The sequence below is a fragment of the Macrobrachium nipponense genome, chromosome 1 (genome assembly GCF_015104395.2).
Source record: "Macrobrachium nipponense isolate FS-2020 chromosome 1, ASM1510439v2, whole genome shotgun sequence".
NCBI lineage: Eukaryota > Metazoa > Arthropoda > Malacostraca > Decapoda > Palaemonidae > Macrobrachium > Macrobrachium nipponense.
The window spans coordinates 104308466-104323885 of record NC_087200.1 but is presented as its reverse complement, the minus strand read 5'-3'; the positions used below and the strand labels follow the sequence as shown (position 1 = coordinate 104323885).

Below are 15420 nucleotides of genomic sequence, written 5' to 3'. Positions count from 1 at the left end.
CCAGTTCAAGGGCCTTTTTGAAATCCAGAAGAACTATTAAAGCTTTGAGCTAGTGGCTCAAGGAGTAGGGAGGTTGTGTTATCACATGGGTGTGCCTCATCATTCTCCTGATGGAGGTTGGAAGGAGGAGGGTCTCCTGGGTAAGGTTGAGCGTGGGTTCCCACAAGAATGGCAAGAGTCTCCATGCAGCAGAGGCAGTGGTAGTACATGTCACTGTTTATGATTGGAGTGTTCCTCACGATTTGTTGGTGTTACAGGTGCTGTCTTTTCTCATATGGCATTGGTATACTGCCCCTTCAAATAGATGGGCAGCAATCCTCTTGGAGAGGCGATTTGTGGTTATACTGATGAAGAAATGGTAGAAGCCATTCTCAGGGAACAGTATTTGGTAGACTACTCACCTCTTAATGGGATCACTGCTGATGACAGGGTTATTCTTCATGAGTTACTGGCAATCATCCAATTCTTTTAGTAGATTGCAAGGCACTGTTTACGAAGGTGTTGTGTATTTATCTCACATATAGGGCAGGCTTCAGGAACTTACTGAAGATGGGTAGTGCAATAACTCCCATGTAGAAGATGCCAAGGGGGGAACCCATAACAACTCCATCAATCTGAGTCCAGTGACCTCCTCCTTGACCAACAAAAGGGGCCTCCTTTGTGCAGATCTCCCACAGGTGGCCAAGGAATGTTCAAAGTAGGGTTGAATTCAGTCCTGTAGGCCCTGTCAAGGATCTTCTTATATGGTTTTGTTAATAAGCATGTTGGTTAAGAGACTTTCTACATAGAACGCTGTGATGATATTACAAGATGGCTCACTGTGTAGACTGTCAGAAAACTCTATGAACAATGCAATACAAGTTCACTAGTGATGCACAGTGTCAGGAATTTATTCAGTGTTTTGGCCAGGTGGAAATCAGTGTCAGGCACTGGCTGATTACGGGACAGAGGGGGTTGGTGTCTTACAAAGGAATTTTACATTGATTGATGGGTTCCCTTTTGGCATGTAGTTTTCCATCTTTTACATGGGAGTTACTGACCAGTGCATCTTCACAGGATACTAAAGCCTGCCTTATATATGAGATATTTGGAAGTGACACCTTCGTCAAGAGTGCTGATGTGGAAGAGCTGGAGACACTTCATTGCACATTTAAAGGCAAATCAGTTCCTCATTTCATGTGCAAGAAAGCCTCTGATGATACCATACCCTTCTTAAATGTCTGTTACCAACATGCCCCAGGCCTTCAAAATGAAGGTCCACTGAAAACTGACAGACATTGGGCTCTGCCTGAAGGGCAATGGAGAATACCCTGAAAAATTTAAAATGTCTATGATAAATGCCTACATTGACTGCACCTTCTCCCTCTGCTTTTCCTGGAGCTCCACCTCTTGAAAATATGAACATGTTGCCCATGCACTATTTGAAAACCAGAATTTTCACCCTGAAGTATCAAGGAAGTTGGGGGATCTGTTGACAGGTGGTAGCAACAGGAGAGCCAAACCCATTGGGAGGGCACAGGGACCATAATATTTTTTCTATAGAAGATATATGAATACTGAATACAAGAAGGACAAGGCAACCCTGGTAAACATCGTTCAGACTCATGTAACACCCACTGAAGTAGATGCCACAGCTGACCTTATGATCTACTAAAAGGATCAGAGGAATGCCCAGTACCTCACGAAGAATAGTCCTTCTCCCAGCAGTGATGCCATGAAAAGGATGATAGTCTACCAAAGGCTGTGCCTCAAGAATGGATGCCACCATTTCTACATTGATATGACCACAACTCACCTCCCCGAGAGGATTACTGTCCATCTACATGAAGGGACGGTATACCAACACTGTATGAGGAAACACAGCAGTGGCCCTCAGCTCCAACAGATCATGAGGAACATGCTAATCCTCGATAGTGCCATGGATCATCACCACCTCTGCCACAAGGAGGCTCTCACCATTCTTCAGTGGGAACCACCACTCAACATTAACCAGGATACCCTTCTGCTGCTGACCAACATCTGGGGAATGGTGAGGTGTGCCCCTGAGATAATGCAACAGATATCCTCCTCCACAAGCCACAAGCTCAGTTAGGAGACCCCTGGGGGCCAGCCAATCAGCTAGACTTGTAGGCATAGGATAGCTCCTCAGATTTGATCAACCAATATAAAATTATCCCGTCTTTGAAATTCTGTTTTCGGATAAAAATATACCACGTATGTTCCCTGGGTACCATTCACCCATTGTAAATGGTAGCTAGGGCTGCCGACGCTGGAATAATAAATGAACTCCCGTCAGCTGCTCTATAATTTACTTGCTACAATGAAGTTGAGTTTTTCCAAGTTCCTTTTCAGGGATCTTGGGGTCGTGCCTAGTGTTTCAATGATTATGGGTACAATTTCCACTGGCATATCCCATATCCTCTTTATTTATATTTTCAGGCCTTGATACTCATCAGTTTTTTCTCTTTCTTTCTCATCTACTCTGGTGTCCCATGGTATTACAACATCAATGAGTGATTGCCGAGAATCTTTGCCTCAGGCTGGTGTTTGTACTACCACTTATTACTGCAAACTAGCTGATATTTCTTGCACAGGCTAAAGTGGAGGGCTTTTGCTACTGAATCATGCCTATTTTTGTACCGGTTCTGTGCAAGTGCCGGACATTTGCTTGTTATATGGTTTATGGTCTCATTTTTCATATTGCATTTCCTGCATATGGGTGAGATGTGATTTCCATCTATTGTTCTTTGAAAATATCTGGTTGTTAGGGTCTGATCTTATGCTGCTGTTAGCATTCCTTCTGATTTCTTCTTGAGTTCTCCGCTCTGTAGACTCTGCCATGTTTCATTGCTGGCCAGTTCTTTAGTATGTCTCATGTACTGTCCATACACTGGTTTGTTTGCCATTCCTCCATCCTGTTTGTCATTCTCCTGTCTCTGTATATTTCTGGGTCTTCGTATAATTTTATCAGTTCTTCCCATGCACTCCTTAGCCATTTATCTTCACTGGTTTCCAGATATCACCTAAGTGCTCTGCTTTTGATGTTGACGTAGTCCTCTATGCTTACTAGCTCTCTCCCTCCTTCCTTTCGTGTTATGTATAGTCTGTTTGTATTTGCTTTTGGGTGAAGTGCTTTGTGTATTGTCAAGTATTTCCCAGTTTTCTGGTCTGTGCTACGGAGTTCAGCCTTCGTCCACTCAGCTACTCCTGAGCTGTATCTGATTACGGGTACTGCCCATGTGTTTATGGCTTTCATCATATTTCCGGCGTATTATTATTATTATTATTATTATTATTATTATTTTATGCCAAACTCGAAAACAGGGCTCAACTTTAGGTCATCAGCTTGCAAAGGGTAAAGCATGCTTCCACAGGATGAAATGAACATGCATGAAAAATGAAAACGCAGAGAATAAAATAAAGAAATATCTATAAATCAACGAGGAAATACAGTTAAGTAAACAACAACCTATGTCAGAAGAACAAAGGCTGTGATGTGTCGCGGTTTCAAAACAAAATCTTTTGAATTCATGAGCAGCCACATCGATAATAAGCAGCCAATTTATATAACTACTGTCAAGGATCGCAAAATAAGAGATAATTATATTTGCCAATAAAGTTATTAAAGCCTGGGATTTCTACGACAGAATTAATCATGAATTGCCACATATCAGGACACCATAAATAACTAAATTTTGTTTGGTATTCACCGCTGATTAGAGATTGCTTAGCACTGCTTCAGTCGTTAATATTATTCAGGATTTTAAAATGAACATTATTTTCTTTTTCAGGCTTCAAAAAATTCGTCAAGACCTGCATTGGTGGATGGACGACGGTAAGGCATTAATATTTTCATTTCCTATCTCTCTTTCTCTGTCTGTCCCCGCAGTAAAGATAATCGTACAAGATTTGACTAAAATGTTAAAAGAATGCTGAAGGAGATAACAGTAATTAACTTTCCCCTGGAATTCATTATGTGTCGGTTCAGAGATCACAAGATGTAGAATTTCTGGTCAGTGCACAAATTGGTCTAGAATTAATTAAAGCTCTTTTCATCATAATGAGTTTTGTACAGTAAGTTGGAAAATTCAATATAAAATCACATATTTCCATTTAATTATTCCCATCATTTCCATACACAGAAAAAGGTAATTAATTGTGTTCGTTTTTAGGCTTTTATTTTTAACTTGATTAAGTTTACAAGAAAAGCGTGAAGTTCAAATGTAGGGGACGAAAAATAATGGAACTCAAGAAGCACTATTTTGCGCATCATCTGACACGAAGATCAAAAAGAGGTTCCCATACAGGATGCGCTCTCTCTCTCTCTCTCTCTCTCTCTCTCTCTCTCTCTCTCTCTCTCTCTCTCTCTCTCTCTCTGGGTCTTTTACTAGTTCAACTATTTTTGGTTTACATTTACCGAGGCCTACTTTTCCTGTAGTCACCTTCACGTAAATAACACTAAAAACGTATCATATTTCTTCCGACAAATCTTTCTTAAAAAGAACCTTTTCAGCGGAATAGCTACGCATAAGGCTAATTGTATACCAGATTAATAGCAACCTAGTGAAAGAGAAGGAATTTCGCTGGGATGATCATGGGAAAAATTAAGACTGAACATTGATTTTGACCACTAGAAATCTCTGCAGAGAGAGAGAGAGAGAGAGAGAGAGAGAGAGAGAGAGAGAGAGAGAGAGAGAGAGAATTTATGTCTTACCATGCACTCTAGCGTGGTCTCTTCACTCTTCAAGGCTCGGTTACGAAATAATATTCATGAAAAATATCCTTTGTATACATAAACAGGAAATCCTTTGAATACTTCAAAAATCTAGGATCCATCTCATACCAATATTGCGCTCTAGAAGCAAACTGAAAACGAAAAAGTAAAAGGTTTGCTAATATTATGATTGATCAAGAGCCCGTACTGAGAGAAGATCACAGAATTTCATAATCTTAAAAACAAGTTTTTATGAAATAAGTCTCCTAACATAACTATGGACCGGTGAAGTATCAACTGCAATTCTGTTTTTATAAAATATTTAGTTTGAACCCTTACGTGGCATGCGGATGCTGTTACAAATTTACTAATGGTTCTTTAAAGAAAATTAAAAGATTCCCATTCTTGCTTCAATACTAGGAGAGCTTACTTGCCCATTAACTTGCTGATCCTCCGACGGACAACATCCTCGAATTTTACCTAATCCCCTTCTTCCACGGGCCCCCACCTCCGTATTATTAACCCTAGTCCATTTTCCATCCATTCTTGCCGGGAATGGCTCGTTCTCTCCCTTCTTATAGAACTCACTTAATTAGACTTTATAGCCACATTTCATCCCTTCATCACAGGTTGAAACTTCATTAATTTTTTCATCAAACAAATGATAATTAGGTATACCACAGCCATCCTTCTAACTACGTATCATAAATCCACTTATTTGTTCCTCCAGATACTCTGTACTAACATATAAAACTTTCTCTCTCAATATTTGGGAAACGTGTATTCCCAGCACTCAAACCTCTTTCCAAACATTTCTACAGGACATTCCCTTCTTGTCTCCTTCAATCTCATGAAGACTGCCCTCTTTATCAGTCATATATTTGCGTTTAAATTACCTTTCACAAGCACTCTCTAACCTAACTATTTACAGACTCAGATTCCCCAAAAACGTTCTCTTCCATTTTCATTTTTCATTCTTTTCTATTCCTGAACAATGTACACTTACTGTCACAACCATTTCTCCCAATTTTACCTATACAATCCTCGAAATCATTCATCTTAAATATTTTGTCCATCCTCAGAATCTCGTTGACACTACAAGTGTTTTTCTCACGTAATTGTATACCTCAGTTACCACAGACAGAGCATCCAGTTTTCTCTACTTAAGACATTTTCCATACATCATTCTTCAGCACCACATTCTTACACTCAAACCCCAATATTTATTATTTTATTAAATTTATAAAAAAATATCTGTAAAGTGCATAGGGCTGCAAAGCCTAAGGCCAGCCTATTAATGCCGTTTCACACCGGATGCGATGCTAAGTGCGCGGCGCTATGGTACTCTGCTGCTTTCAGAAACCTAAATCAGGTGCAATTTCTAGGCAGCACCCTCCATATTGTACAGCTTACTGCTATGATAGTAGCAGTAAGTAGTAAGTAAACTGATGTGAGTTATATAGTCACCATTGGCCTTATGAGAGAAGGGGCTTATCGATGATTTATGGGGCAGGGACATCTCCCACTTGTGTGTTCCTGGGGTGCCTTTCATTTTTAATATATATATACATATATATATATATATACATGCATATATATGCACATAATAAACTTACACTAATATACAGGGTGTTTCGAAATTAGAGTCCCTCTCCCTCTACAGCATAAACTAAAATTGATATGGACAAAAACAAGTAATTCAGAAAAGGTATTTATTTAAGTTTCTCTCTGAGTATTTAATATTTTGAGGGGTATGATTTCAGCTAAACACAAAAAAGCTGAGACTCAAACTCCATTTCCCTGAGCACTTCGGTCACCTCTCTTCACAGGTCGTCGAGGCTTGGTATGCCATCATAGTTCACTGTGTGCACTTCAACATGATCCTTTAAGATACTACCAATGTTTTCACACACATTAAGGTCAGGGGAGCTACCTGAAAATTCACTTGACGAGAAGAAATTGATACCACTGTTCCAAAGCAGCTCCTGTGTCTGAAGAGCCTTGAAACATGGTGCCTTATCATGCAAAAATGTGACTTCTTCAACGGATAACACATTTTCATGATCTTTGAGAAAAGGAAATACTCCACCAGTAAGCACAGTTTCTTTGAAGTATTCACCATTCCATGACTTTCCTTTTTCTTTGATGATCCACATTAACCGTTTGGCTGTGAAACAGAAAAATTCCCAAACATTCAGGAAATTTCACAACTTAGCAATAGTGCACGTCATTGCTGATGTCCAACTTTGCAGTCCAAATGATGTCATTTTTATGATTTGGGTTCCTGACTGTGTAACTGAAGAATTCATCTGATGCAGCAACATGGAGTAAGTTAGCTTCATCCCAATCTTTAAGAAATGAACCACAAAACCATGCACAGTCTTCTCTCTGTTGATGAGTGATGTTGGGCTTGCTGATAACATGAAATGGCTTGATACCAGATTTTTTCAATTCACGACATACAGCACTATAACTACTCTTCTTTCCCCTTTTTGTTTCTAGTTCAAGTGCCAATTTACCTAAAGACTTTTTTGGTCTTCCTGCTGCCTCAGCTATGATGTCTTTTGACTCCTGAGAAAGGACTTCAGGCCTTCCCCAAGATTCTCACTCTTTTCACGCTGACAGTCATATGGAGTTTTGTTCCAGTTCTTTTAATAAAGGATTCATCTCCTTTAATGTATTTAGCTTTCCAGGAACGTCAATCCATCTGATTTCCTCCGAGTCGTTAGCCATGGTTGTATCTAACTCCGTCACTCAGTCTGAAAATGCAAGAAATGTAAAATGAAAAATAGCTTAATAGAAACTTAAGATAATGTACTTGGAGACAGGCTATAGCAGAAAACTTCATAACTTTCCATTTGTTCTGTGGAGGGGGGCCCTCTAATTTCAAAACACCCGGTATGTAGGGAAGGCAAAGATGAGAAAATAACCTCCCATAACTGGGGCAATTTCTCTAAGATCGCCCATTTGATAGTTCCTGCATTAGGGCCCCAAGCTCATGGTTTGAGCAACTGATTGCAGATTTACTTATCTTTACATAAAAGTTACATTCACAATCAAAATCTGTCCTTGCTCAGGAAGGGCAACATAAATCAACCCTCGATACCTGGTGGAAGACCTTAGGTAAAAACTAGTAGGCAATGTCAGGGGTCTGACGTTTTTGTTAGCTGAAAACTCTGCACTACAAGGTCAATCCTCCAAGGATTCTGCCATATAAATTGATAAGTATAACTTAAAGGAAGGATAGAGAAGGTAGAAAATGAATTCAAGAGATATACACTGTACACCTTAGCTATTTTGTAAATCACCGCGTAACGAATAAGGGAAAAAGATTGGATGGGGTTAATGTGTATAAATCTTCAGGGCGAAGAGAAAAAATATGCATAATCTTGACACTAAATGCAGAAAAGGCAATGACCAATGGAGGAGCAGTGACCAATACATTGCTGCTGACAATATTTAAATTAAAACTATACATTAAGAATATTGTACAGTGCTATGCGCCCATCATGATGTAACTCATTAATTTAACTTCGAGCGATATGTCATATTTTGGCAGAAAACTTGTAAATAAAAGATGATTTAGAGTGATATACATCATTAGAATAGAAAGAAAAGGAGAAGAGAAAATACATATAAAGCAAAAACGTGACAAGCGTCTTAGTAAACTTGGACGTTTAATGATTTGTACTGTTATTCAAACCCCTTGTTATACGGTGCCAACCATTCTAGGTGTATATTATTATACTTCCTGAGCTACATGTTTGTGAGCTACATAATCAAGATACAAACACAAGCTACAAGACTACTGAAGATTTGAGAATGAAGTTGGAATGAAGGTATTTGAACGAAATGCCTTAACCTATGGATTATTAAAGTAATGGAAAAAATATCATAAATCAGGATGCATGATTTCTGGACTTTCTACAAGGATTTCATGATCTGAAATTCAATGGCACCACCTTTATTTTCCATCATCTGACCTTCTGTATTTAGACTAAGATGAAAGATATGCAAAAACAACAGGGTCTTTTCACTGAATACTTTAGATTTTAGAAAAGAATACCATTTTACTTTAAAAGTTATTGCAAGTGCGAATTATATCCATCAAAATTGCTAATGGTTGAACTGTAAAGACATCCAAATCTGAATTGTCCAAGTTTGAATGAGTAAGGTTCAAATAACAGATATTTACAAAATCTCCTTCTGTAAAAATGTTAAGAAGCAAAAATTCTTATTTCTGATAATGTACCTAGTTAAAGAAACTTGTAACGAAGCATATTAGATAATCATCTAATTATGTCTTTCTATTATTTACAGAGTTTGCAAAGTCTAAAACATTTTATTCCTGTAAATTATAGTCATCTATAAATTCAGCAATGTATGTTTTTTTTTAGCTAATTGTATACTCTTCTTTCAACTCAAGTCTGTGCATTTATGACGAAAAAATTCTTATTTCTCTAAAGGTGGCCGCAGATCGCCTGACGTTCTCTCGAAAGTTATTAGTTGTCCCTTACGAGTACTTGCTGGAGAACCCTATAGCTCAAGTTCGTCGTATTCTTCGATTTCTCAGTGTTCCAGAAGATGAGGGTCGCCTTGCATGTCTGTCAAGGCATACAGAAGGCCCAGCCAAAGGCCTCCAGAGAAAGGCAAGTAATGTTGTTGACTTACTAGGTTAGATGTTCACGGGATAGTACTTCCATGAAGAGTGACTTCCAAACTGATCGCTGGTCAAAATCCCAAATAAATATAACTAAGGATAAGAATATAAAGAAATAAAAAAAAATTTCGAGGAAAAAATTACATTTTTACACATACTTGAGAGGATGCTTTCTTTTTCCCTTTGGAGAGTGAGTCTATATCAAATAGAAAAAGTAGTTTCATGAAAGATTTTTTGCAGCTCCCATCGTTAAACCGATATTCTGGGTCTAGCCTTCAACTGCTGTCTATTGGACCTCACCAGGGGCGTGCAAAAGGGGGTTGGCTTGGGGTGCTTGAGCCCTTGAGGCCCTTCTTCTTCTTCTTCTTCTTCTTCTTCTTTTCTTCTTCTTCTTCTTCTTCTTCTTCATAGCTAAGGTGCCGTTTTTGTCAGAAATAATAATGTAATATGATCATATTATACATAGCATGACTGATATTGGACCAATTTTGTCACATTATCCTTTTAACATTCCTTCGTTTCATAAATATTGTTTATCATTATATAACTGTAGCGTATCAAACATGGCAGTTTTCATTTTCAAAAACTAAGGGAGGGCCCTTTTTCCGCTGGAGCCCCTGCCCTTCTGAAAGTCTGTGTACGCCCCTGGACCTCACTATGAGTTTATTTGCCTTCTTTACTTCTTCCTTTTCCTGAGCCTAATCAGCTCTTTCAATTCAACCTTTAGCGAAAAGCTTGTTTAAAAAAGTGGAGCAGCTACTAACTATTAAAAACAATATGCATAGTAAATAAACTTTTTAATCATAAGAAGCATCAAGCTTAAACAGAAGAAGACTTAATTGTAACACACTACCAGTGTTTGACTTCATAAAGTAAGATTAAATGACATTCCTTTTCATTGAATTGCTGCACGAAACTATGGACATTGCTTCACTCCAGTTAATAGGATGATTTGAATATGTCAGATTTCACGTTTGGAAAATTATACAGTCACCTTCTTCATACCTCTTAACATTAAGTAGGTTGTTCTTTTCATTTACCTTTTACCATTCTTCCAACGTCATTTTGGATTGTCTCAAATAATCTATTTCTATATTACCCTTCGACCATCTAGGGTTTTTTGTTCTTTTAGTTTAGCTTTTGCCATTCTTCCGAGCTGTCTCATTTGTGCCCGTACAGACATGGGGTGCATCAGTCATTCCATGATTTCCAGTGCTTTGGAAGACTTCAAAGTCTGAGTGATCCAAATCCAATAATCCTGATCTCTTCACTCAAGAAAAAAGATAATTTCCTTTGTTTTTGTTTCTTGGAAAATGCTTCTCTGACTGATTCCAATATGTACTCCTTATCCTCCAACTCTGCTCTGCTCAATTCGTGTGCCCTCCAGCACATTATCTGCATTTTGAAAGACTAGCGGGGATCATATTCTAGCTCACTGCTTCATTCAATCTCCAGAACATGAGGATCCTTTCATTCATCTGTTTGTTTTTGCCTGATCGTGACGTTCTACATTATAATTATCAGTGGAAGACGGGAGGATTAGACTCAAATTAAAAACGAGTGATTAACACTATAGGCTACCATTCTTTTGTGGTAACTTCTACTCTCATCAAAGTATTAATTACTTTAAACTTATTCTCTCTAACACCTTAAATCATCACAACTCTCCCGCATCACTGGGGACACTTTAGTTTACCGATGTTTGAAATTTACATATTTTTACTTCTCTCCTGAAAATCTTTTTAAATCTCTCCTGATGTTCCTAAACTAAGGCATCGAAGGGTATATGGGATTAAGCTGTCTTAGCTAAACTCCGTTCTATGAAGTTCTTCATACGTTTTTCAATCTGAAACTTGCTTTTAATCCTCTTAATTGATAACAATCTCTAAAAATAACTGTCACTGTCTCTCATTCATTTGCCTGTCAACTCTAATATTGGAGTACCTGAATGCGGATGTTAAAAGTGAGTCCAGTTCAATGCTGTCAGAAGGTAGGCTCTTCCGATTGCTCTTGTTTACCTTTCTCCTCTGTTTACATTGCCTGAAAAAATGTAATCCAGTCTCTGAGGTTTATCGACATTTTGAGTATTCTGGTTTCTTGAAGCTTGTCTTATAGTCTTACAGAGACTACGTTGTTTGGCCATGAAGGTGTATAGTCGTTTCTTCATCCAAATCCTGTTTTTGTTTATCTCTGCTTCAAATATTATTCCCATAATTTGAGATACGTTTTCCTTTCAATTCCTTCAGTAGGAGTGCATCAGGATTAATATGCTTAATCTTTGGCCATTAATTTCTCTCTTTAGAGTGGGTAGACATGCTTTAGAATTATTTCAACACTTCCTTACAGGTAGGCAGCAGTGAGTTGCTGTGGATGGGATCTTTAGTGAACCAAGACCTATTGTGTCTGGGATTCCACATCGCAGTGTTCTTGGTGCCCAATGTTACTTTCAATTTACACAAGTGACATGGTTGTTGGCCTGGAAAACAAGATTGTTCAGCATGGCCATGATGTAACACTTGTGGGTGTAGTAAAGTGTCCATTTTTGGGAAATGAAGCTGCCCTCAGCCTCAATCGGGAAGTGGACCAGATCAGGGAATTGTGTAGTCGGTGGGGCATGAGGCTCAACTCCACGAAAACGAAAACACTATTGATTTGCAGATTTTTTACAGATTTCCCGCACAATCCTTCCCTTCAGGTGGATGGAACTTTGCTGAACGAGTTTGGAGCTTTAATTATTCAAGGCGTAACTTTTGACTCACAAAAGTCACATCCAACTTTTGAGATTTGAGAAACATCTCGTGAAAGTTTCAGCAAATGCCGTACGAAAGATAAGTATTGTTTGTATGGCCTCATATAATTATGCCAGTGACGAAATCAATGCAACCTGTTTTAGGTAATTTGTAATCCATTTACTAGAACACTGTGCTCTGGCGTGGATGTCTGTTTCTGCTAGAGATTTATCTCTTTTAGATAGAGGTTCGTGGTGGTAGGTCTCTCGTATGGCACATTTTCAAGACGTATTTCGACAGAAATCTTTCATATTCACAATCGATCACTGACCCCCTTTATCTGCCGAGAGCAACCAGATTCGGTGAACAGCAGCACCAATATGCAGTACATGAGCCTCGCTCTCAGTTCCAGAGGTCCACTATTCCTCACACCGTTGGACTCTAGAAAAGCCTCCCACAGGAAGTTCAAGCGAAGGTGCAATACATTACTAACTGAATACTATTCCCCTTGCATTTTAATACATAGTTATATCTATTTGGTACTTAATTAATTAATTATTGTTTTTAATAAGTGGGATCTCCTCTTTCTGTATTTCCCTTTAGCTCGTCTTACTTCTTCCTAATGAACACATATTCTTTGGAGGTTTGAATTTGAAGTCAATGGCCTCTGTGGGCTTGTTCCATATGAATAGGTTTCATCTTATGAATAATAATAATAATAATAATAATAATAATAATAATAATAATAATAATAATAATAATAATAATAATAATAATAATTCTTGATATTTTCAATTTTTTACAAAAGATGTCCCCACTGACTCACAAGTATTACCTAGGTCCTATATCTTGTGCACTTCCATCTCAAGAGGAGAAGGTTGCCAAATCGCGTTTTCCCAAAACTCTTGTCATATCTTCCTCGCTTCCTACACTCACTTTTATCTATAAGGGGAGGTCGACCATTTCTTATGTCTTTTTACCATTTTTATTCCTCTTCTTTGTTTCCATCTGTCTTCTCACTTACAGTAATAGTAAAAACTACTATTGTTATTGAACTGAATATAGAATTTATGCCACAGGCCAAGCACTGGGATCTATGAGGTCATTCAGCGCTGAAACAGAAATTGACAGTAAAAGGCTGAAAGGTGTAACAGGAGGAAAACCTCAAAGCAGTTGCAGTATGAGGCAACTGCTGGGACAGAATAGAAAATAAGATGGAAGATACAAGGAATGAAAGGGGTTGCAGTTAGGGGCCGAGGGAAAGCTGCAAAGAACCTTAAGTAATACCTACAGTACACCGAATGAGGTGCACTGACTGCACTACCACCCTGCGGAGTACTATTGTTATTATCATGATTATGATAATTGAGTAATGGCGTATTTTTTCCTCCACCAGGTTGACCCATATACTGAAGAACAGAGGAAGCTGATGGCACAACGAGTCAGCGAAATACAAAAGCTTCTGAAATCCCGAAATATGGATCCGCTCCCTCCTTATCCTGAAATACCGCTCCAATTGGCAACTCAAAATTAACTTTCCGTCAGTTGCGAATTACTGAAAAATAAAAAAATGAGCTTTTTCAGCATTTACAAAGCACTCATAAAAATGACAACTCTGTTAGATGAACATGACCACTTTTTATATTTCGATGCGTTTCCATAGCAAGGAATAACACGGGGCACTATGTATTGCTTAAAATATCAAAAGGACAAAGAAAAGATATATTAAAAAGATGAGAGAGAGAGAGAGAGAGAGAGAGAGAGAGAGAGAGAGAGAGAGAGAGAGAGAGAGAGAGAGAGAGAGAGAGAGAAATGGTTTTAGAATAGGAAGAAAATAACTTCATATGAATTATCACAGTTTAATAAAAGTAGTCCCACTCCAACCGGACCCCCCATAAAAAAAAAGAAAAAAATATTGCACTTCAGATTCAGATGTTTACTTCGAGATTTCTGAAACTGGCAACTTTTTCCATTGCAGAAAATCCACTGAATCTTTACCCCGGCTTATATGTGCACTTTTATGCTACTGGTATATTTTCATGTCAGATAGACACCTAATAGGACCGTCAATGACGGATTTCGAAGGCAATAAACTATTGGCCAGGAAAGTAAATAAGTGGAGTCATAGAGTTTTGAATATTCCCTTTGAACCATTTTCTTTTCAAAGTTTGTACAGACTGCTTAACGGGGAATATTGCGGCTGTTCGGTTGTCTGAGTATGTTTTAACAAATGAATTTCAAAATATCAAAAACCTTCTTTTGAGGCACTTCTCCTTACATGAGTTGCAAATCAAAAGCATAGGACAATATTTCTAATATTCCTTTATAATCAAAGACTGTAGTATAAGGAAACAAACTATTATTTATTAAATAGTCGACATTCAACCACGGAGTTTTATTTCTTGCTGCCAAGCTTTACTCACTGAAATATATATTATTCAATTCAAAATAATTTCACTAATCGAGGAAATTATATTATTTACACAATAAAAAATATTTTACAAAAGTACTGAGACTAATGCTACACCCATATTTCCAGTGATTAGCTTTAGTTTGGTCCTCATTTCCATAATAAATGATGTGCTAACCCATTTCCTATGGCTAGAAACAAAAACGAGATAATTACATTGATACCTAAGTTAATAACCTAACCTAAGCCGGACGGAACTTTGATGTGACACAGTGCATCGCTACTTTATTCGTGATTCTTCACAGTTCATGTTAGAGAAAGAATGCATACACAGACTTCAAACACAGATTCTTCCCTACTCCCTAAAAAACCGACTCCTTGTTAGCCTAACTCAACCGTCTTAATTACCCATCCTTCTCCAACTTACATTTCCGTTTGTAACTTCTGATTCAGCTTAACAATAATAAAAAACCTCCTGCTACTCTTCTTCGCATAATGATATCCACCACCAACGTGTCTTCCATCTACACTGCTCAAACACACTCCTACAAACTTATTCACTCACCATTTTTAATCCCAAGTAGTTTTTTTTTATTCAGAATCCATGTCTTTTTCAGCATTCAAACCTCTCCAAATACATTTTCACACGACTTTCTTTGTCATTTACTCCAGAACTCCTTATCTGCCAGCATCTTCAATTTCCAAGTCAACCACACATGCTCCCCAAACCCAACAGGAAGAAATTATGAATTTCCCAAAGTCACTCTCCCTCATTCTAATGCCTTTTCAGTCCTGGTCCATGTACACTCACAACTACAGTTTTTCTCCAGTCTCACTCAAGCTTAACCATACACACCTCGCACTAACACATTTGTAGTCTATCAACCATAGCCAATCTAATGCAACA

The 15420-nt window shown here is 38.1% G+C and overlaps 1 protein-coding gene across 2 annotated transcripts in view; it reads left to right on the top strand.

Annotated features, from left to right (window-relative positions):
* LOC135219514 (sialate:O-sulfotransferase 1-like) overlaps nt 1-13914 on the top strand; it is a 61152-nt gene extending 47238 nt beyond the window's left edge. For both annotated transcript variants that reach the window (XM_064256344.1, XM_064256343.1), the window contains 3 exons: nt 3792-3835; nt 9181-9363; nt 13500-13914. In XM_064256344.1, coding sequence (XP_064112414.1) covers nt 3792-3835; nt 9181-9363; nt 13500-13637 — 365 coding nt within the window. In that variant the 3' untranslated portion in view covers nt 13638-13914. The remainder of the gene's footprint in view (nt 1-3791; nt 3836-9180; nt 9364-13499) is intronic.
* Nucleotides 13915-15420: the final 1506 nt, after the last annotated feature.